Genomic DNA, 21,272 nt, shown 5'->3' with positions numbered 1-21,272 from the left:
GCCGGATTATCCCAAAATTTTATTTCGGTTTTCCAGGCGCTTTCCATCGCACAGTACTTTCATACTATGGACACCAAGTCGGCAAAGCGTGTAATTTCGCGGCGACTTATGGCATTGAGGATTCCCTTGTCCGTGCAATTATTGCAGAAGAATGAAATTGCGTCTTCCTCGCGGCAGTCCTTTATCCTGTTCATGACCAGGAGGAATCTGGCCCAGTAATGGTGCACTGTTTCTTCGGGCTCTTGCCTAATTTGGGATAGATCGCGTATGTTTGGGTGGGTGGGTGGAATTGAATCCGAATCCTCACCCAATCTGAGACTCAGGGGCCAAGGAGTTTCCGAACTCAGAAGTTTGGATTCTTGGATGTTTTCCGATAAATCTAGCCCGCTGCCTAATTCTAGGTTCAGGCCTTGAGTGATGTCCTCCCCTCCGCGGGTATCTGGCTTGGAGGGATCGGGAATCCGGACATAGCTAGTCCTTAAGATAGATGAAGGGTTACCGCATTGTTCCTCCACCACTGCAACGTGATGGGTGGCCTGGGGAGAGTTGATCTCTCTCAGATCGGGTTTAGCCCCAATCTGATCGTAGTCTGTAGCGACTCCCAGGGCGGTGATGCGATCCAAGAGCTCTTTCAGGGAAGAGAGCTCCATTGGATCTAACTGCTCGGCGAGTTTCGATGACCCGAGAAGCCATCGTCGGCACAGCGGCCGAGCAGGTGGTCATAAGAAAACCACCTAGCTGGAGAGTTTGGCCGATAGCCAAAGCTCCCTCAGCAACAGTGCCGTCTTTAAAGACAGGATGAGATAGCCTTCCTGGTGGCGACGGCACAGCGGAACTCTCAATGAAAGCACCAATGTCGGTGTCAAAACCGGCGGATCTCGGGTAGGGGGTCCCGAACTGTGCGTCTAGGCCGGATGGTAACAGGAGGCAGGGGACACGATGTTTTACCCAGGTTCGGGCCCTCTTGATGGAGGTAAAACCCTACGTCCTGCTTGATTAATATTGATGATATGGGTAGTACAAGAGTAGATCTACCACGAGATCAAAGAGGCTAGACCCTAGAAGCTAGCCTATGGTATGATTGTATGTTGTGATTGTTGTCCTACGGACTAGAACCCTTCGGTTTATATAGACACCGGAGAGGGTTAGGGTTACACAAGGTCAGTTACAAAGGAGGAGATATCCATATCCGTATTGCCTAGCTTGCCTTCCACGCCATGTAGAGTCCCATCCGGACACGAGACGAAGTCTTCAATCTTGTATCTTCATAGTCTAACAGTCCGGCCAAAGAATATAATCCGGCTGGCCGGAGACCCCCTAATTCAGGACTCCCTCAGCAAGAGTTGGAGTACAAATATGGCAGGTTACATCCGGGGTGTTACACATTCTGATGGGTGAGCCTGGAACAAACCAAACTGGCGGTAGATACGATGCAGCATGTGAAGCTCAATCGCCCGGTTGCATATGAGTGGGCACCGCATAAGCCAAAGATGTCTATCCCACATGCACATCGGATTCAGGATGAAATCTCCTGCATTACCTAATCTATCGCCAACGCCATATGGCTCTCGTTCCACCTGCAACATAGCACAACAAGCAACATTGATGTCGAGTTCTCATGAAAGCATGAGAATGAGTGAAGTAGTGTGAATGCTTACCTGCTCAGCAGTAATCGTGTCCAACTCGTTGGTGTATTGCCTATACATCATAGTGACATCGCTGGTCTTCTTGGGTACCACATCCCACTTCTAAGCCCAGGTGGGGAGCCGTAGTTCGTCGTCGTGGTCGTCCCAAGCCCTGTATGTTATGTCCTTCAAGCGTCTGACCGGCAAGCGCTCCCAGCTCCATATAGAAAGTACGAGCATACAACCACCAATACATCCATCCTTTGAGATCCTACAACAAGCATCGTCCAACTGCACATAAAGGAAAACATGGTTCACTTAGAACAAAATTGCAATGAAGTGAAAACAAACAACTGACTACCTGTTGGTACAGGTAGGCCAGTGCCACCAAACCCCGACTCCATTGGTTGTCGAAGACGGTGAGCGCCATAAGCCACATCCATGGAGCATTCTTGCTAGTGGCGTCAGCAAACAAAGTCCTGGAGATAACGTACCACATGTAGACACGAGCATATGTCTGCACCACATCCTCATTAGCATCCTGAGGGCAATGCGCAAAGTTCACAACAATCTAGGTGAATGGAGCTCCGTCTGCGACTCTTTCCTTCTTATCCCCCTCACCCACTGGAGCCTCTGCAGGAGACATACCAATAAGGGCCTCCATCTGCTGGCACCACCGATCGGAATCGGTGCTCATACAGAGAGGCTTCCCCCCGATGGGAAGACGGTGATCAAGGCGACATCCTGGAGCGTCATGGTCATCTCCCCGGTCCATAGATGGAAGTTGTGTGTGTCCATCCTCCACCAATCAACCAGCACAGTGATTGTTGCAGCATTGAGGTTCGGCGTCGACCGGCTGACCAGCTGAATGAATGGAAGGAGTCTTGTCTGCCTGATGTATGGTGTGTACCGCTCATCGTAGGGCATGACTCCACAAGAGACACCGTGAGACCGAATCTTCAAAGGTTGAAGAAACTGCAAACAAGCAAGCCAGAGTATTAAATATGGGGCATGTCTATTTGAACTAAACACAAATTCCAAAATACCAACTAATATCATTATTACCTTCTTCATCTCCGACATAAAGTAGGCCCGGTGTTGACTGTCATAAAAACCATCGAGAAGCCAAACCATCCTACAAATTTTAAACAAAAACAATCCATGAGCATTATTTACAATCAAAGCATGTCAACAATTATCACAAAAATGTTATGTATTGACAACAATATTGGGTTGCACAATGGAAGCATTATCTACAATACTCACTCAATATTGGGTTGACAATTATCATCTCAAATATAATCTACACAAACATGCCAACATGTATATTGTCAAAGTTGTTTCAAATCCTTATGGAAGCATATATTGTCAAATCTAGGGTTATAAATCATCTATAAATCAAATCCCTATGGAAGCATACGTGATTATTAATTCAAATGTACATGCAAATTCCTATATATGCGATTTACAATACAAATCAACAACATAATGTTTCCCAATGTTTACAAGTAATCTACATAGGCTAAATCAACACACATTCAATCTATTTCCTATAGAAATTTAAAATCAATCAAAACTAGGGTTTCATCACAAACATGAAGAATGGGGATGGTTTTTTTGGATAGAAAGAAAGGGATTGGAGGAGATTACCTTCTAGGATGGATTGGGCAACAAATCCACGAACGAAATCTTAAAATCTGAAGTTCTTTGGCTAGAGGATTGAGAGGGGGAATGGAGAGAGTTGTTGCCGCCGTCTTTGTTCCAACCACTGGAACGAATGGGTGGGGATGGGGAAGGGCCGGCCCTCTGCGGTTACTAAGTCAGCGTGCAGCGCCTATGCATTAGGTGCTGCACATGGCTGTGTGACACCTACTCTCTAGGTGTTGTACGGCCAGGTGTGGGGCCGTGCATGGACCAGGGGTGCCACGCTGACCGGACATGCAGTGCCTTAGAGCTAGGCGCTGCACAGTGGGGTGCATCGCCTTACTGTCGGGCGCTAAATGAAAGGGTCGTTGAGCGATTTTTTTTAAAGCAGTTCATTTTGCGAAATCTTTTTGTCCACATGTCAATTTTATCGTTTTTTGTCATATTTTGAAGGAATCTACTCAATATACACATTGTGGATGCCCCACCAGCATAGCACGGGTGCCGCTCCAGCACTGGTGCTCGGCCTCACCCACTAAATTGCATTGCTCTGTATATAGTATATATTAACATCTTACCGAATCTATGCTATCGCGGGCCTCAAATCCGTCAATGGCGTCCACACCCTCCCTCACGGAATCGAATCCTCTAACATTGAGAAAGAAAATTAAAGAAGCTACAATATCCTAACTTTCCTTCTTTCTATCCATATGATTATGGCTAAAACGAATTAAATTAATTTGTAAATTGGTAATCGATTGTGTACATTTATAGTAATTACATACAACCAAATTGATAAATAAAATTAATTTTAAATTATTTATATCTACAATAAATATCAACAGTAAGCAACCTACTAACTATCTACTAACAGTCCCTAACTTTCCTTTCATTTTACATTAGACAGACACCATAGCACTGTGATTTTCCTTCACGATGTTAGAGGATCCGGTTCCCCTTCCTCATCCTCCTCCTCGCTCTTCTGCTACCCCTCATCCCTCTCGCCATTGCAGCTCCAGAGAAGCACCTCGTGACCCACCTCCCGGGCTTCGACAGCGCCCTCCCATCCAAACACTACGTCGGGTACATAACCGTGGACGAGAGCAATGGTAGGAGGCTGTTCTACTACCTGGTGTTGTCTTTTTTTTGAAAGATCCAGCTCGTTGCTGGCATTTCATTGATAAGCAGGAAGCAGGGGGAAACAAAAAGGGGGTGAGGATCCAGGGGATCAGAGGGCTTGCCACAGATCGGCAGTCCTCGAGCAATAAAAGTCTAGGGTTTATATCTCATGGTGGTTCCCCAAAGGGGCTCTCAATGCAGGATGCACCTGCGGCTCGCCAGGGATCAATGCAATCTTTGATCCTTTTGATGATGTTCGAGGCCCTTGGGGTGCTTTTCCTGAAGGTGGCGTTGTTCCGTTCTTGCCATATCTCCCAACAAACCAGCAAAAGTAGCATGTTGGTGCCTTTCCGCCATCTGGGTGCGGCCCTGACTAGGGCGGCAAACGCAATGGAGGAGTGATGGAGGTCTCCCCAGCCCGCAGCCGGAGCTAACGAGGTGCAGCCAGTCCAAGAGCTTATCGTTTCCCAGACACCTCTGGCCATTGGGCACTCCCAGAACAGATGCTTGGAGGATTCAAGGTTTCGAGTGCATAGCTGGCAGAAGTACTCGTTCTTCCAGCCGTGGCGTTGAAGTCTGTCGTTGCACCACAGCTTGTTTTGCAGCATGAGCCAAGCAAACATCTTGATCTTGCCAGGGGCCCAAGCACACCATATGATCTTGCCGAAAACCGAGGACGTCATGCCCTGGAATTGCATCCGATAAGCTGATGCTGCCAAGTATTCGCCCGACCGCTCGAGGATCCATCTAATGGAGTCGGGGGTGCCCGCATGAAGTATGTCGGCTACGCCATGGAGCCGTCTATGCAAGGCCAGGACGTCGTGGATCAGTTGTTCAGTGCGGCCATGGTCTAGGTCCCTGATCCAGGTGTCGTCCGCCAGGGCCTCCTTCACCATCCTGTTCTTTCTGCGGGCATGCAGAACCAGCCGCAGGAATTGCTGGGCGAGCGTGCCCGGCCCCATCCAATGAGAGTGCCAGAAGGACGCCGTCGCGCCATCGCCGATGCTAACCAAGGTGGCCGTCGTGAAGAGGGAGAGGTCGTCGTTGTTGCATGGCAGGACCAAGCCCACCCATGGGCGCTCGGGGTGGCGCCATGCGAGCCAGGGCCAGCGCAGGCGAAGGGCTCGTCCGAACCGCGTGAGGTCAGGGACTCCCAGGCCTCCGTTTTTCGTTGGAGTACAGACCATTGCCCAGTTAACTTTGCAGCTTGCGCCGGAGATTTCCTCGTCTTGCTTCCAGAGGAAACGCCGGCGACATTTGTCGATTTCCTTGAGGATCTTTTTCGGCACCTTCAGCACTATAAGCGCAAAGGTCGGCATGGCGCTGAGAACGCAGCGGACCAGCACGCGCCGCCCCGTGATGTGGATTAGGTTTTTCTTCCAGCCCGCGAGCCGGGCCTTGATCCTATCGATAATGAACTGCAGGTGCTCTAGTCGAAGCCGGCCGGTGATGAGTGGCAGTCCCAGGTATTTGATCGGAGAAGGGGCGATTGAGGTCTAGGTCATTGCAGCTAACCGGTGATGCCGTGGATTTTTCTGTGTTGATGCTTAGGCCTGTAGCGCGTCCGAATTGGCATAGGATGCCCAGGAGAGCATCGACCTCCTGGCAGATTTGGTTGACAAAGACAACCGCGTCGTCGGCGCAGAGACTCACCCTGAGCTTCAACTCGCGGCCAAGTATATGTTTTAGGAGTTGTAGCTCGACCGCTTTTGCCAACAGATGGTGTGGAGGGTCTATGGCGAGGATGAAGAGAAGCGGTGAAAGCGGGTCGCCCTAGCGAAGGCCGTGGCGGTGAGCAAAGTGGCGGCTCGGCACCCCGTTCAAAGAGACCGCCGAGGACGCCGAGGAGAGGAGCAGGGCCACCCAATCTCGCCAGCGCGCGCTAAACCCTAGCTGTTGTAGCAACTCAAGCAAGTAGTCCCACGAGACCGTGTCGAACGCCTTCTCGATGTCGAGCTTCATGAGCAGTGCCGGCGTTTTGCATCGATGGAGGTGGCGAATGGTGTTCTGCACATAGAGATAACTATCATGGATGCATTTGGTTTTCAGGAACGTCGTTTGCGCCGAGAAATGATAGTGTGGATCACCTTCACCAGCCTCATGGAGAGGACCTTGGAGATTAGTTTCGCTATTGAATTGATCAGACTAATCGGGCGATAGTCCATGATCGCGGCCGCTCCATCCTTCTTGGGGAGGAGAACGATCATTGCCCGGTTGATGGCGGCCATGTCCCCTCTGGCAAGGTGGTAGAACTGGTGGAAAACAGACATGACGTCTAGCTTAATGATTGACCAGCAAGCTCGGAAGAATGTTCCGTTGAAGCCATCTGGGCCGGGCGCTTTTTCCTGCGGAGAGGCACAAATCGCTTGCCAGACCTCCTCCTCCGAGAATGGGTTATCTAACCCTACAGCCGACAGCGACGGGAGATTGAGCGAGCTTCGGGCAATGGTGGTATCTCTAGCCGGCGCCGCCCCAAGGGAGGAGCTGAAGTGGTCATAGATGACGTCGGCCTTGTCGTTGTGTGACGTGAAAGTGGAGTTTGGCGTGTGGATGGCGTGGATGAAATTTTTCTTCCTCCTAGCGTTGCTTTTGGCCTGGAAGAAGGCCGATCGGGCATCACCAGCCCGCAGCCAAGTGATGCACGAGGCCTGGCGCTTCCTGGCTCTCTCGATCGCCGCCAGTCTGAGGACGCGGAGCTTGAGCTTCTTGCGGAGGGCGAGCTCGCCGACAGAGAGCTGCCTATGTTCTTGGGCGGTGTCAAGGCGGAGGACAACCTCATTTGCGATCTGCAGCTGAAGGCGGGTGTTGCTGAAAAACCCCTTTGCCCAGATTTTGAGATCCTTTGCCACCCTATCTAGTTTGACACGGATGCGTTTCTATGCACAGTTAGAGGCTACGGGGCGATCCCACGCATGTTGCACCGTTTCATGGAAACGGGGGAAACGCGGCCAGAAGGATTCAAACCAGAAACGAGCCAGTCGGCGTGGTGCAGCTGCTGCGGCGAGCAAAAGGGGGCAGTGATCGGAGCAGGACGTTGAAGCGGCGTGCAGGAGGAAGGTTGGGAATAGGGCGTCCCAGGCGTTGCTGCAGAAGAACTTGTCGATGCTGACGAGGGTCGGATCGTCTCGCTCGTTACTCCATGCGAAACGGCGGTTCTTGCATCTAATTTCCCGGAGGCCTGCGGCGTCGATCGCCGCGCGGAATTTGCCCATTATTCTACGGTTAATGTTGCTATTGTTCTTGTCACTAGCCTTGTATATGAGGTTGAAATCGCTGTTGATGAGCCATGGGTCGTTTGGTGGCGGCGCCGTCCTAGCTATTTTTGACAGGAATTCGTCCTTTCTACCATCGTCTACGGGGCCGTACACCATGGTCAGCCAAAACGCTGTTGCGATTGACCTCAAGATGACGCGGGCAGTGATAGAGAAGAGGCCAATGGCATGCGACTGCACATCTACAACTGTGTTGTCCCAGAAGATTGTTGCCCCTCCCCTGGTGCCGGAGGCGGGGAGCACGACGCAATCGGCTAGCCTTGCACCGCCAACGTCCTTGACCATGGGGCGATTCCAGGTTTCGATTTGTCTCCTGGAGGCACAGGATGGCTAGCCTGTGAGTTTCTGCCGTTTCGCAGACGACTGCGTGTCGCGCCGGCGTGTTTAAGCCACGGATATTTCAGTTCATGATGGGGCAGTTTGTGTCAATCATTAGGCACTATGAATCTGCTCCGACGACTACGAATTTCTGTAATAAAAGACGGATACACCTCCTCGCAGTCGAGGGGTTGCCGGCGGCCACCAATAGGCCCCAATATCCGCCGGCAAATGGCAGCGCCTCTACGCCTACTACAAGGACAGAAACATACCTGGTGCTGTCGGAGCGTGATCCGGCCATCGACCCCGTCGTGCTCTGGCTCAACGGCGGCCCCGGCTGCTCCAGCTTCGACGGATTCGTCTACGAGAACGGTCTGGATTGATCTTATTCTACCTCTCTTCCGGACCGGCAGTTTCTTTTGTCATCTTGTGATTTTGGCTGGGATGACCCGTCCGGTGCCCTGTTCTTTGCTCAGGTCCCTTCAACTTTGAGCGCGGGAGCACTCCCGGAGGGCTGCCCAAGCTGCAGCTCAATCCCTACAGTTGGTCAAAGGTAATCCGCATACCTGAACACAGTTTAGGAGCACAGGCCTACCCGCAGCAGCCTGCCCAGAATTTAGGAGTACTAATCTTGTTCAGCTCTACTAAATTGTCATAGAACGAGCAGTATTTTTTTCCATGCCAAGTGATTGAATAAATGTGTCATTAAACTGGAGTAACTAGGTTTCAAGCATGATGTACCTGGACTCCCCTGCTGGTGTTGGGATGTCATACTCATTGAACAACGATTACAAAACAGGTGACTTGAAAACCGCAGCCGATGCGCATATCTTCCTCTCTTTTTTTGAGGGGCGCATATCTTCCTTTTGAAGGTAATAATCTCTGCTTCAGTTGCGATAATTTACATGACATAATGCAAGAAACTGGATGCTGATTTTACTCGTTGTTGCAGTGGTTCGAGTTATACCCGGAGTTTCAGTTGAACCCATTCTACATTTCCGGAGAGTCATACGCAGGGATATACATTCCTACACTAGCTGATGAAGTTTTAAAGGTGGATTTTGTCACTCACAACGAGTAGATTATTCATAGTTGAGATCAGAAGTTTCTTACATCTCATATTTACGTCGTTACAGGGATACAAATGGCTCTGAAGCCAAGAATCAATTTGAAGGTCATTCCCACTAACATTTTATTCGTCGCCATTTAGTTGTGCATGCAAACTTGTGTGTGAGTTTACAGTCTGAGGTGTTTGCATCCAGGGCTATCTAATTGTTTTTTTTTCTTCTTATTTTTGCGGAAGCCAGGGCTATCTAATTGGTAATGGAGCAACCGACGCAGACTACGATTTAAACTCTTTTGTGCCGTTTGCACATGGAATGGGTCTCATATCAACTGACTTGTTTGAGGTGTTTTGCTTCGTCTTGTTTCTGCATAATTGCCGGTGCCACAAGTAGTTTCATTGTGGACAGATAGCAAGCCAACAGTGTCTTGACTGTTTGCCCTGTTTCGGGATGTCAGTGCTGCTTGCCACGGCACATTCTGGGGAAAAGTTAATGATGTGTGCCAAGAAAATATAGATAGAAACCGTTGGGTAATGTCCATGTACCAGAACCTGTAAACCGACAAGCAAATACGCAACCTTCCAAATTCTGTAAGGCCTCAATTTGTGTTGTCATCTGCAGGAACTGAAAGACCTGAACACGTACAACATTCTTGCACCATGCTACCACCACCCTGAAGTCCAAGAGACAGCGTTCGTGAACAGCAGCTTGCCATCAAGCTTCAGAAAGCTAGGTGAAACAGAGAGGCCTTTCCCAGTGAGGAAGAGGACGGCGGGGCTTTCATGGCCTCTCGGTCTTCCTGTGAGCAGCGGACATGTCACGTTGTGGCCCGAGCTTGGCGGTAGATCACTTCCATGCATGGTATGAAAATTATATCAATGCCCTTATAGTTATATGTAGATCATTTACAATTTGTTGTTTTCATTTTCCATACACATACATCATTTCATAAGTATGGTTGGTCCTCTCATTTATAACAATTATATGTCCTCACAGAGTGATGAACTTGCTACTATATGGCTGGATGATGAAGATGTAAGAGCTGCCATTCACGCCAAACCGGTATGATGGTTGATGCGAGACAAATTAGTGTGAATTTAATCCTAAAATTGGCACAGATTAACTAACTCTTGTTTGTCGGGAATAACCTCGATCGAAATTGGCACATCAGAAAAGCTTAATTGGATCATGGGAATTGAATACTTCAAGAATAGACTACACTCATGATATAGGCAGCATGGTGGAGTATCACAAAAAATTCACAGCCATGGGATATCGCGTACTTATTTACAGGTATGGGGCACACCTGCAACTTGATCATTTGACAATGTTAACACTGAGTAACTCGTTTCCTGCAAAAGAAGACACCGATTAATATATGGAATCAAATTAGGGTGAAGGTTCAGTAGAGAACAGGTTGAACTACTAGGAAATAATACATTTAATTGTCCATCAAAACTGACTTTTTTCTAGTAAAGCAAAACTAACAGATTGGTTGTGCATAATACATTTTCTGCTTACGGTTATTGCTTAAGAACGGAAGGAAAAAAATCATATTTGAATAGGATAGCGAAGCACAAGTCTCGATTCAATGTAAAGAACGTGAATATAATCTTCAGGAAAAAAACAAACCTTTCAAACTTTAGTCCTAATATTTAGTGTGGGTAAATTGGTTCAGACAATAGTATTAGACTCTTGATACCTGGAATTTTTTCGAAAAGAGGGGATGCCCCTCGGCCTGTGCATAAAGTGATGCACACAGCCTTTCTTGGTACCTGGAATAGAAATTAGCTTTATCAATAAGGATACCTTTAACCCACATGCTTACATTGATGTACATGTGTTGTGCTTAAGGCATAAAGTTGTCCACTTAGAATGCTTCAAACGAACAGTGGAAACACAACCGTCAGAGAGAATCACTCTGTAAACAAATATAAGACGTTTTAAATCACTAAAGTAGATGGCTGTGTGCATCCTATGATGCAGAGGCCGGCGTAATCCCCTTTTCAAAAAAAATCACTAAAGTAGTGACCTAAAATGTCTTACATTTATTTTCAAAAGAACTTCTCGAGATCTGGTTGGCAAGATTAGGCACTCTCTCCCTCCCCTCGAGTTGCTCCCGCGAGCAACCGAGGGGATAACCCTAGCCGCCAGCGCGCGTTCCCCCTCCCTCCCTTCCCTCCCCTCGCCGCCACCTGTCCGCGCCGCCGGGCAAAGCCCGGTGGGTGCTGGCGGCAGAGGGGCCCTTTCTCTCCCCGCTCATGGGGGCTTGGCGCGGGAGGGCGCTCCCGGGCGGCGGCGCGCAGCTGTGCTCGGCGGCGGAGTTGCGGAGCGGCATGCCGGGCGGATGCGTGGCCGGGGTGGCGGCTGCGGCTTCGGCTGGATCTGCCCCGCGGGCGGCGCGGGCTGTGGCGGCTCTGTTCGAGGCGTTCTTGGTGGCCGATGGGCGGCTCAGGCGGCGGTCGACCCCCTCTCCTCTACTCTTCGGCTAGTGCGTGTGGCGGACGGTGGCGGCCGGCTGGTGGATGTCGGCGGCTTGACGGGGGTGCCATTGGCTGGCCGGTGGTGGTGGGGGCGATCCGGGGAGGGAGGCAGGGGGCCTCCTGACCGTGCCGATGTCTCGGTGATCCATGTCCCCAGTGGAGTGGTGCGGTGGTTGCGGCGAGGACGAGGCCGGCGGCTGCCGGCGCCCCTCCCCTGCCTGGATCTAGCCGGCTGGGCCGCCTTCCCACCAAAGGGTCCGTTCTGGGGTGGAAGGAGGTGCCTTCTACCTCTTCACCGGTCGGTGGCGTCCATTAGCCGTTGTGGTGGTTGCGTGGGGGGGGAGGTCTTGGATGACGTGGCAACGGCCTCAGTGGTGGTGGTAGTCATGTTGCTTGTGGGCGGGGTGCGCGGCTCAGGTGTGGGCTGGTCGCTATGGCCGTTCGGGCGACGCTGTGGCCGGTGCTTCGGCTAGCAGAGGTGTTTTGAAGGTGGAGGGTGCGCCAGGAGAGATCCCCTACTCGGCTTCGGTTGGGCCTACGACGGCGGCGTCCGCGGGCGTCGTCTCCTTCCTGAAGGCGTCGTCGTGGCTACTCTCCTCCTTCGGATGGTTCAGGTGAAAACCATGATCCTTTGGATCCGATGGCGACGGTGCTCCGGTGTCATTCTCCTTCTTGAAGGCGCCGTCTTGGAGGCCTACTTTCGCAGAGCTCAGCTTCGTGGTTGTTCCTTTACCTGTTGTATCCGGCCTTGGGTGTGTTGTGTGGTAGTGTGGTGTGGTGTTGAATTGTTTGCGATGATTGTTATCGGTGATGGTTGCTTTATAATATAAACGGGGGAAACCCTTTTTCGGTATCGTGGATTTTTGGCACTATGGGCCACAAATTGGTCGTCTTTTACAACTCACAAGTGTGTGTGTGTGTTTTGCGAATAACTCACAAGTGTGTAACTTTGTCACTTTGTTAGTGCTAATACTTTTGTGCAATACATACTTGTGTGATAAATTTGAAATGTGCAGCCTCCCCTTTTTTGCAACACGGGGTATGTACCGGTGCTCACCTTTGCATTTTTCCGATATGTAATCACTTTATTGAAAAAGAGAAATGATGTTTAACAACTTTTGGGTGTTTAATTGTACAGTGGAGACCATGATCTGTGTATCCCTTTCACTGGAACGGAGGCATGGGTCAGATCATTAGGCTACTGTTATGACCGGCCGGGCCTACAGCCGTAGGAGGCCCACCGAGCAGGCTTAGGCCGCAAGTTATCTTAGTTTTATTTTCAGATCGTGGTTATATATACAAGTTGTAAGACTATTTTCAGAATTAAGCAATAAGACTATTCTGTTGCCCGGCTCCTAGAGGAGCCGGAACCCTAAACCCTAGCCGCCTCCTGCTTGCGTCGCCGCCGCCGAACCGCAAGGACGGCGCCCCGCCGGCGGCCGCCGCGCTCCAGCCCTTGCCCACCTCCCTCGTTCCCCTACAACCTACGCCCTAGGCAGGGCAAAACCTTAGCTCTTATCACCTTGGTATCATCCAGCTCGGGTTCGATCATGTCATCCTCACCACCATCATCGTCGTTGCCCCTTACCACCACCACCGCCGCCGCGCCTTCGCCGATCGTCACGGGCCCGCTGGCCCTTCCATCGGCGCCGCTGGACCTCCTCTCCGGTGCGTCCACTGGCCTGCTGCCGCCCCCCGTCACCACGACGCCGCCATCTCCATCGATCCTGCCGGCCCAATACTCGCCGGAGGCCATGGCCGGTGTCCTCAACGACCTGGTCGTCGCGGTCCAGGGCATCTGGCTTTACCTGGACAGCCCGTACGGGCCGCCACCGCCGCTTCCGCCACCCGTGCCCTCCGGACCGCCGGCTCTCCCGTGGTACTCGGTGCCCGCGGCCCTCACCGGAGGCTACCCGGCGCTACAGCCGCCGTCCGCTCCAGCGCCGGCCTGGCCACAGTGGCCGGCGCCAGCGCCCGTGGCGCCACCTCCGTCTACCGCGCCCGCCCCAGCCCCGTGGCCGGCCTGGCCCGCGCTGGCTGCGCCGAGCCACGCGCCATCGCCGCCACCCAACATCGGCCTAAGTCAGGCCACTCCAGGAGGGCTCCCAATCCAGCAGGTGCGGTTTCCACCGTCGCCTTCACCGATTCCGGCCTGGCTTACCGGGACGTCGCCACCACCAGTTTACACGGAGGCCGGGGACCCGTCAGTGCCCCCGCTGCAGTCCGGGGCACCATCATTCGCTCTCCGCATCGCCGAGCCGGTGGGCGCTGGCGCGCCGACCCCGACGCCGCCCCGGTTCGTCCGGATCGACTTTGCCACCTATGACGGCTCGGACGACCCTCTTAACTGGTTAAACCAGTGTGACCAGTTTTTCCGGGGGCAGCGCACTCCTGCGTCGGAGCGCACTTGGATCGCTTCCTACCACCTCCGGGGTGCAGCCCAGACATGGTACTACGCCCTCGAGCAGGACAAGGGCGGCATGCCTCCCTGGGAGCGTTTCCGCGAGTTGTGCCTCCTTCGTTTCGGGCCCCCACGGCGCGGCAGCCGCCTGTCTGAGTTGGGCCGTTTACCCTTCACCTCCACGGTCCAGGATTTCGCCGACCGTTTCCAGGCTCTGGCGTGTCATGCACCGGGGGTGACGGCACTCCAGCGGGCTGAACTCTTCGTCGGCGGCCTTCCCGACCACATCCGCGTGGACGTCAAGATGAAGGAGCCCCAAGACCTGCATACGGCCATGTACTATGCTCGGGCATTCGAGCAGCGCGCCCAGGCCTTGACACGGCCAGCCATGCCTCATGGGAGCCGACTTCCTCCACGGCCACCGCCACCCGCGCCCGCACCTTCAGCTGCATCACCGGCGGCCACCCCGGCTGCGACACGGCCCTTCCGGCGCCTTTCGCAGGCGGAGCAGCTCGAGCGCCGCCGCCTGGGGCTCTGCTTTAACTGTGACGCGCCCTACGCCCCGGGCCATGTCTGCCCGCGCCTCTTCTACTTAGAGACGACCGACGAGACCGAGGACGAGGACACCGATGCTGGACCCGGAGATCCGGCCGTCGCGGAGGTCGCGCCGGCTACGGCACTCGTCGTCTCACTTCACGCGTTGGCCGGCATCCGTAATGAGCGAACGATGCTTGTACCGGTCACGATCCATGGCGATACTCTGGTGGCCCTCTTCGACACGGGTTCTACACGTAACTTCCTACCTGAGGCTACTATGCGGCGCCTCGCGCTACAGCCGATCGGCGGGGAGCAGCTGCGAGTCACCGTCGCTAATGGCGACCGCCTCTGCTGCCATGGGCTCGCTCGGGACGTGCCCATTACTATCGGTGACGAGCACTTCACCATCACTTGCGTCGGCATTGATTTGGGCTGCTTCGACTTCATCCTCGGCGTTGACTTTTTGCGGACTCTTGGTCCCATCCTTTGGGACTTCGACGCCCTGACGATGACCTTCTGGCATCTCGGCCGACGCATCCGGTGGGAGGGCGTTGGAGGCACCCCGGCGACGCCTCCGCTCCAGTTGGCCGCGGCCACCACTGAGGCCGAGCATCCGCTGTTAAATAACCTCCTGCAGCAGCACAGTGATCTCTTTGAGGACCCATAGGGCCTTCCGCCGGCTCGGGTCTACGACCACCGTATTCACCTCCTGCCGGGCTCGGCACCGGTGGCAGTGCGGCCCTACCGGTACCCTCAGCTGCAGAAGGACGAGTTGGAGCGACAGTGTGCACTCATGCTTGCCGCGGGCATTATCCGGATCTCCACATCACCATTCACGGCGCCGGTCCTCCTCGTTCGCAAGTCGGACGGCACGTGGCGCTTCTGCATCGACTATCGCACCCTTAATACTGTCACACTTAAGGATAAGTTCCCTATCCCGGTGGTGGATGAACTCCTGGATGAACTACAGGGGGCGCGCTTCTTCACGAAGTTGGATCTCCGGTCGGGGTACCATCAGGTGCGCATGCATCCAGACGACATCGCCAAAATGGTGTTTCGGACTCATCACGGCCACTTCGAGTTCTTGGTGATGCCCGTTGGCCTCTCCAACGCCCCGGCGACGTTTCAGGCCTTGATGAATGATGTCCTCCGTTCCTACTTACGTCGGTTTGTGCTCGTTTTCTTTGATGACATTCTTATCTACAGCGCCTCTTGGGCAGAGCACCTCCAGCATGTGGCCATCGTCTTCAACGAGCTTCGGGCGCATCATCTTCATCTTAAGCGCTCGAAGTGCTCGTTCGGGACACCTTCGGTTGCTTACCTGGGCCATGTCATCTCGGCCGAGGGAGTGGCCATGGACGCCGACAAGGTGGCGGCCGTCGCCGCCTGGCCGATTCCGCAGTCACCCAGGGCTCTCCGCGGCTTTTTGGGCCTTGCGGGATACTACCGGTAATTCATCCGGGAGTTTGGTGTCATCGCGGCCCCGCTCACGCGCCTTCTCCGTCGCGACGCCTTCTCTTGGGATGCGGAGGCCACCACCGCGTTCGAGGCCCTTAAGGGGGCTCTCACGACGGGTCCCGTCCTGCAGATGCCTGATTTCGACCTACCGTTCACCGTTGACTGCGACGCCTCAGGTGCGGGTTTCGGTGCGGTCCTTCATCAGGGCGATGGACCCCTCGCATTCTTCAGTCGGCCCTTTGCCGCCCGCCATCTTAAGCTGGCGGCCTATGAGCGTGAGCTCATTGGCTTGGTGCAGGTGGTGCGTCATTGGCGGCCCTATCTTTAGGGTCGCTCCTTCCGGATCCGGACGGACCACTACAGCCTCAAGTTCATGCTGGATCAGAGGCTCTCGACCGTACCGCAGCACCAGTGGATCAGTAAGCTCTTCGGGTTTGACTTCACTGTCGAATACCGTCCGGGTCGCCTTAACACGATCGCCGACGCCCTATCTCGGCGTGACGCCGACACTGACGATGGGTCAGCTGAGGGAGCGGCCTTCTGCATCATCACCGGGCCCTCTTTCGTGCTCTTCGCCGACATCCGGCGGGCGACGGCTGCGGCGGCCGACGCGCTTCTCCTGCAGCAGCAGCTCACTGCGGGGGAGCTGGATGCGCCGTGGCGCCTCGCCGACGGCCTGCTGCTACATGGGCGCCGAGTTTTCGTCCCGGCGCATGATGATCTTCGTCACCAGGTGTTGCGCCTCGCTCACTCGGCGGGCCATGAGGGTGTGCAGAAGACGCTCCATCGTCTCCGCGCCGACTTCTACATTCCAGGTGATTGTGCCCTGGTTCGTGACTGGGTGCGGTCGTGTGTGACCTGGCAGCGCAACAAGACGGAGACGCTTCGGCCGACTGGGTTGCTCCAGCCGTTGGAGGTGTCGTCCCAGGTCTGGGCGGACATTTCGAGGACCTCCTCAAAGTGGGCGGCAAGTCCGTCATTCTCACGGTGGTCGATCGCTTCTCCAAGTATGCCCACTTCATCGCGCTCGGGCATCCTTACACGGCAACATCTGTTGCTCGGGCCTTCTTCGACGGTATTGTCCGTCTCCACGGGTTTCCATCCTCGATCGTCAGTGATCGGGATCCCGTGTTCACTGGACATGTCTGGCGCGACCTCTTCCGGCTGGCAGGCGTTAAGCTCCGCCTGAGCACAGCCTTCCATCCTCAGACCGACGGCCAGTCTGAGGTCGTTAACAAGGTGATTGCCATGTATTTGCGTTGTGTCACAGGTGATCGCCCTCGTGCATGGGTCGACTGGCTATCATGGGCGGAGTACTGCTACAACACCTCTTATCACTCCGCCCTCCGTGCGACGCCGTTTGAGGTGGTGTATGGCCGGCCACCACCGTTGATTCTTCCGGTTGATCCGGCCCTGGCGCGGACCGAGGCGGCCGGGGTTCTTCTGCGGAACCGTGACGAGATGCTGGCAGAAGTTCGGCAACGCCTCCTCCAGGCCCAACAGTTGGCCAAACACTACTACGACGGCAATCATCGCGAGGCGGAGTTCGCGGTGGGGATTGGGTCTGACTGCGTCTACTTCATCGCTCTACGCAGTCCCTGGACCCCCGTGCGAAGAGGAAGCTGGGTCCTCGTTATGCCGGTCCCTTTGCTATCCTGGAACGCATTGGGAAGGTGGCTTACCGTCTTCAGCTTCCGGCGGGTGCACAGATCCATGATGTCTTCCATGTGGGTTTGCTCAAGCCCTTCCGTGGAGAGCCACCGGCGGTTTCCCCCACTCTACCGCCGGTTGCTGACGGTCGCCTACTTCCGGAGCCGGCCAAGGCGTTGAAGGCTCAGCTACGTCGTGGCTCCTGGTACGTGTTGATCCAGTGGGGTGGACTTTCTGAAGAGGATGCTACTTGGGAGCAGCGGGAGGAGTTCCGCCAACACTATCCAGATTTTCAGCTAGAGGACGAGCTGTTTGCGCAGGCGGGGAGAGATGTTATGACCGGCCGGGCCTACAGCCGTAGGAGGCCCACCGGGCAGGCTTAGGCCGCAAGTTATCTTAGTTATATTTTCAGATCATGGTTATATATACAAGTTGTAAGACTATTTTCAGATTTAAGCAATAAGACTATTCTGTTGCCCGGCTCCCAGAGGAGCCGGAACCCTAAACCCTAGCCGCCTCCTGCTTGCGCCGCCGCCGCCGAACCGCAAGGACGGCGCCCCGCCACCGGCCGCCGCGCTCCAGCCCTCACCCACCTCCCTCGTTCCCCTACAGCCTACGCCCTAGGCAGGGCAAAACCCTAGCTCCTATCAGCTACCGAGTTGTCAATTCATGGCGACCATGGCGCTTTGGGGGTCAAGTTGCTGGGTATGATGTTCTACCATTTTTCTCTACAACTGTACATCTTTCTCCTTGATTATTCACCATTCACATATGTTTCTGATTTAGTTATATATCTGCCATCTGATGCGCCAATTGATAGATGACAAGAACTCTGGCTAACATAACTAGCATGCATGTTTTTATCACTATTTTTTTGAAACGGAGGCAAATGTTTTGCCTCGTCTCATTAGTTAAGTAGAGTTGCCCGGTCCTTAGCTGTTTTGGACTTCATGCTAGGATTAACAAAACATAAAAAAAACATTTATCTGAACTGATTTAAGTTTATGCGACCGCAGATATACACAAGGCTATGATCACAATCTCACCTTCCTCGCCATAAAGGCATGTAAGCAAGCTTTGGAGTCCATCTGGAGAATGTTGTAGAGACACAAACTTAAATCGACAAGAGTTTATTATATGGCTGAGGTTTTCTGACAAGCACCATGTTTCAGGGATCTGGACACACTGTTCCTGAGTACAAGCCCAAAGAATCGCTGGCATTCTACACCCACTGGCTGTTTGGAGAAAAGATCTAAAATTGATCTAAATGAAACAATCAAATTTTGTAGACATGCATCTTATTTTTTTCCCTAGCTGTTTTTATTGTAGATTTTGATAAAGACTGTACCTGTGCCTGTTTTCAGTGTGAAAACCAATAAACAATCCAAGGCTCTGATAAATTTCCGCGTACATTCTCTTGCTGAGCGTTAGAAACACCAGAAAAGCAGGTGAAGTAGACATAAAACTGGACATTAGCATTCTACCAGAAAACATTACACCGGCGACTCAGAAAGCTACTGCAGAAAGAAATATCATGATGATCTAGAGAAATACTAGCAACCAAGGTTTCAGCTACAACAACCCATACAGTTCCTCCCAAAAGGACACAATCAGAACGCAGTCAACACAGACAATCACTTGGAAGTTCAGCAGCGGGCAGCACCTGCTATGGCCATCAGGCACCATGTGGGAGGACACAATCAGAACGCAGTCAACACAGACAATCACTTGGAAGTTCAGCAGCGGGCAGCACCTGCTATGGCCATCAGGCACCATGTGGTGATGTGGCGAGCTGTTCATATGGTTTGCCGGCAACAGCAACCACAATGAATCACAAGTCAGTATATATGCGAACTTTAGAATAGACCAAACAGCAGGGTACGCTGTTGATTTTGGAGAAAAGCAGCAGCATACGACTATACGAGCAAACAAATTACACAAGCGAACCTTCAATGTCTCATGCAGAATGGATACTTAAAATGACATCAGAAACACACTGAAGTTACTTACTGCAATCATCCTAGCCCAGAAACATTTTCACTAGAACAAGTTCATTTATGGAAGGTATCCATGTCGGAGCAAAACAGCAGAGCCATGCCCAGTAGGCTATCAGCAACTTGTCACTGCAACCCACGCACACATCAACACTACAGTAGCTCCATGTCAGCTGCAGTGGCTGAACCATTGGCGTAAACAGGGTGGAGAGTGTGCCCAGCTACAGGTTCAACATGAATCCATTTCCTGCCAGTCAGTTTATTCCGCTCGAACCACACATGGCCTTCCTTCAGAGAGAAGATAGTGTGATCCTTCCCCATGCCAACATAGTTCCCAGGATGGAAGCGGGTTCCTCTTTGTCGTACGATTATGTTTCCTGGTTCCACTTTCTGGAAAAATAAAACAAGTGTAAACGTTGGAGAGCGGTATGAGATCATTTTCCTTTTTTTGGCTATAATAATGAGATGAGTACAGCGACTACCAATGTTACGATGTATGGTATGATTAAAGCAGATGCCAAAATATCAAAAGTAGGACCCTGATAAGTGCCACATGTGTGGCATGAAGCAATTCCGCCCTGATGTTTTTTATGACAAGTTTAGTTACCCGAGGATGGCAACTTTAGTTGTGAAGCATGGCAACTTTCTGTTTGGATGGCAAGTTTCAGTTTTTTTGGAGTTTTTTTTCGTTTGGTAACTTTCATGTAAAAAAGGTCTGGGTGGTGTTACTTCGTGCCAAACGTGTGGCACTTATCATTTGGGCAAAAGTATTAGCTATTTTCATGTAATTTAGGAAATTATTCAGCTAATCTGGTTCAAGGTCATGAACAAGAAGAAACATCAAAACCATGAGGAGCACTTGAAGATGGTACCTCTCCACCAAATTTCTTAACACCCAGATACTTGGGGTTAGAGTCGCGGCCATTTTTCGTTGACCCAGCAGTCTTTTTTGTGGCCCAACGCCTAAACACCAAGCTCATTCCTCCAGATGTCTCTGGAATTAAGTACATACAAAATAAGGATCAGGCCACTGGCCCAGAAAAGGAAGAAGATATAAATTCTAAACTTTGATGTCACAGACTGTCTAAAGCCTAAGCTCATTACCTGTTGAGCTAGTGTACACTGGAACATTTGAGATCAGTTCTTTGATGTTTACTCTCCTGAAAACTGATGAGAGGGCCATCTTGCTTGCCACAGTTTACCTGTAGTCACTATAAGGATTCTCTCAAATATACTCCCTCCGTTCCAAAATAGTTGACCCCTCTATTTCGGAACGGAGGGAGTAGACATTAATAAAGTACTGTGGACAAAAAACAAATTATACTCATGCATTGTGCCTTTTTCTGCATTCCATGGTGATTACTCCCTTTCGTTCCTAAATATAAGACCTTTTAGGGATTTCACTATGAACTACATACAGATGTATATAGACCATACTTTATAGTGTAGATTCACTCATTTTGCTCCCTATGTACTCTATAGTGGAATCCCTAAAAGGTCTTATATTTAGGAATGGATGGAGTAGTTTTTACAATACGTTGCTCTAATTTTACTAAGCTAGAGAGACAACCTATAAATGTCCAAAAGGGCTCCGCTAACCTATGTTCTGCTATGTTAATACTTTTGGTGAGGGGGGTTAACCGAACAGAAATGGTATTTTGGACATTTACTGAGATGAGATCAAAAATATGGTGGTGGTGGAACGCG

The 21,272-nt window shown here is 52.2% G+C and overlaps 2 protein-coding genes across 6 annotated transcripts in view; one reads left to right on the top strand and one right to left on the bottom strand.

The window, feature by feature from the left end:
• The first annotated feature begins 3,412 nt into the window (after nucleotides 1-3,412).
• LOC119272132 (serine carboxypeptidase 1-like) lies at nucleotides 3,413-19,112 on the top strand. Its single transcript, XM_037553701.1, has 16 exons — nucleotides 3,413-3,436; nucleotides 4,213-4,403; nucleotides 8,238-8,350; nucleotides 8,455-8,531; nucleotides 8,702-8,812; nucleotides 8,922-9,031; nucleotides 9,113-9,152; nucleotides 9,286-9,386; nucleotides 9,491-9,572; nucleotides 9,664-9,903; nucleotides 10,039-10,104; nucleotides 10,214-10,335; nucleotides 12,664-12,728; nucleotides 18,213-18,276; nucleotides 18,588-18,633; nucleotides 18,744-19,112. Exons 1-16 carry the CDS (start codon nucleotides 3,413-3,415, stop codon nucleotides 18,825-18,827), a joined length of 1,536 nt encoding a protein of 511 aa, XP_037409598.1. The 3' UTR covers nucleotides 18,828-19,112.
• Nucleotides 19,113-19,504: 392 nt separating this feature from the next.
• LOC119267796 (50S ribosomal protein L27-like) overlaps nucleotides 19,505-21,272 on the bottom strand; it is a 5,463-nt gene continuing 3,695 nt past the window's right edge. For 3 of the 5 annotated variants that reach the window (XM_037549238.1, XM_037549240.1, XM_037549241.1), the window contains 3 exons: nucleotides 20,670-20,776; nucleotides 20,438-20,559; nucleotides 19,505-19,955 (listed from right to left, as the gene is read on the bottom strand). In XM_037549238.1, the coding sequence (XP_037405135.1) occupies nucleotides 19,719-19,955; nucleotides 20,438-20,559; nucleotides 20,670-20,748 (438 nt within the window). In that variant the 5' untranslated portion in view covers nucleotides 20,749-20,776 and the 3' untranslated portion in view covers nucleotides 19,505-19,718. The remainder of the gene's footprint in view (nucleotides 19,956-20,437; nucleotides 20,560-20,669; nucleotides 20,777-21,272) is intronic. The other 2 variants (XM_037549239.1, XM_037549237.1) reach the window with 1 other exon arrangement.

Source organism: Triticum dicoccoides, chromosome 3A, assembly GCF_002162155.2.
Source record: "Triticum dicoccoides isolate Atlit2015 ecotype Zavitan chromosome 3A, WEW_v2.0, whole genome shotgun sequence".
Lineage (NCBI taxonomy): Eukaryota > Viridiplantae > Streptophyta > Magnoliopsida > Poales > Poaceae > Triticum > Triticum dicoccoides.
Note: the sequence above shows the minus strand (reverse complement) of the source record. Positions and strands in the feature narration are given on the sequence as shown.

Bases quoted from the DNA above. Each gene is read 5' to 3' on its own strand.
- LOC119272132 (XM_037553701.1), top strand. From the start codon at position 3,413: ATGGGGAAGGGCCGGCCCTCTGCG. The intron at 9,904-10,038 runs GTATGAAAATTA...ATGTCCTCACAG, and splicing joins GTAGATCACTTCCATGCATG to AGTGATGAACTTGCTACTAT. The intron at 10,336-12,663 runs GTATGGGGCACA...TTAATTGTACAG, and splicing joins TATCGCGTACTTATTTACAG to TGGAGACCATGATCTGTGTA.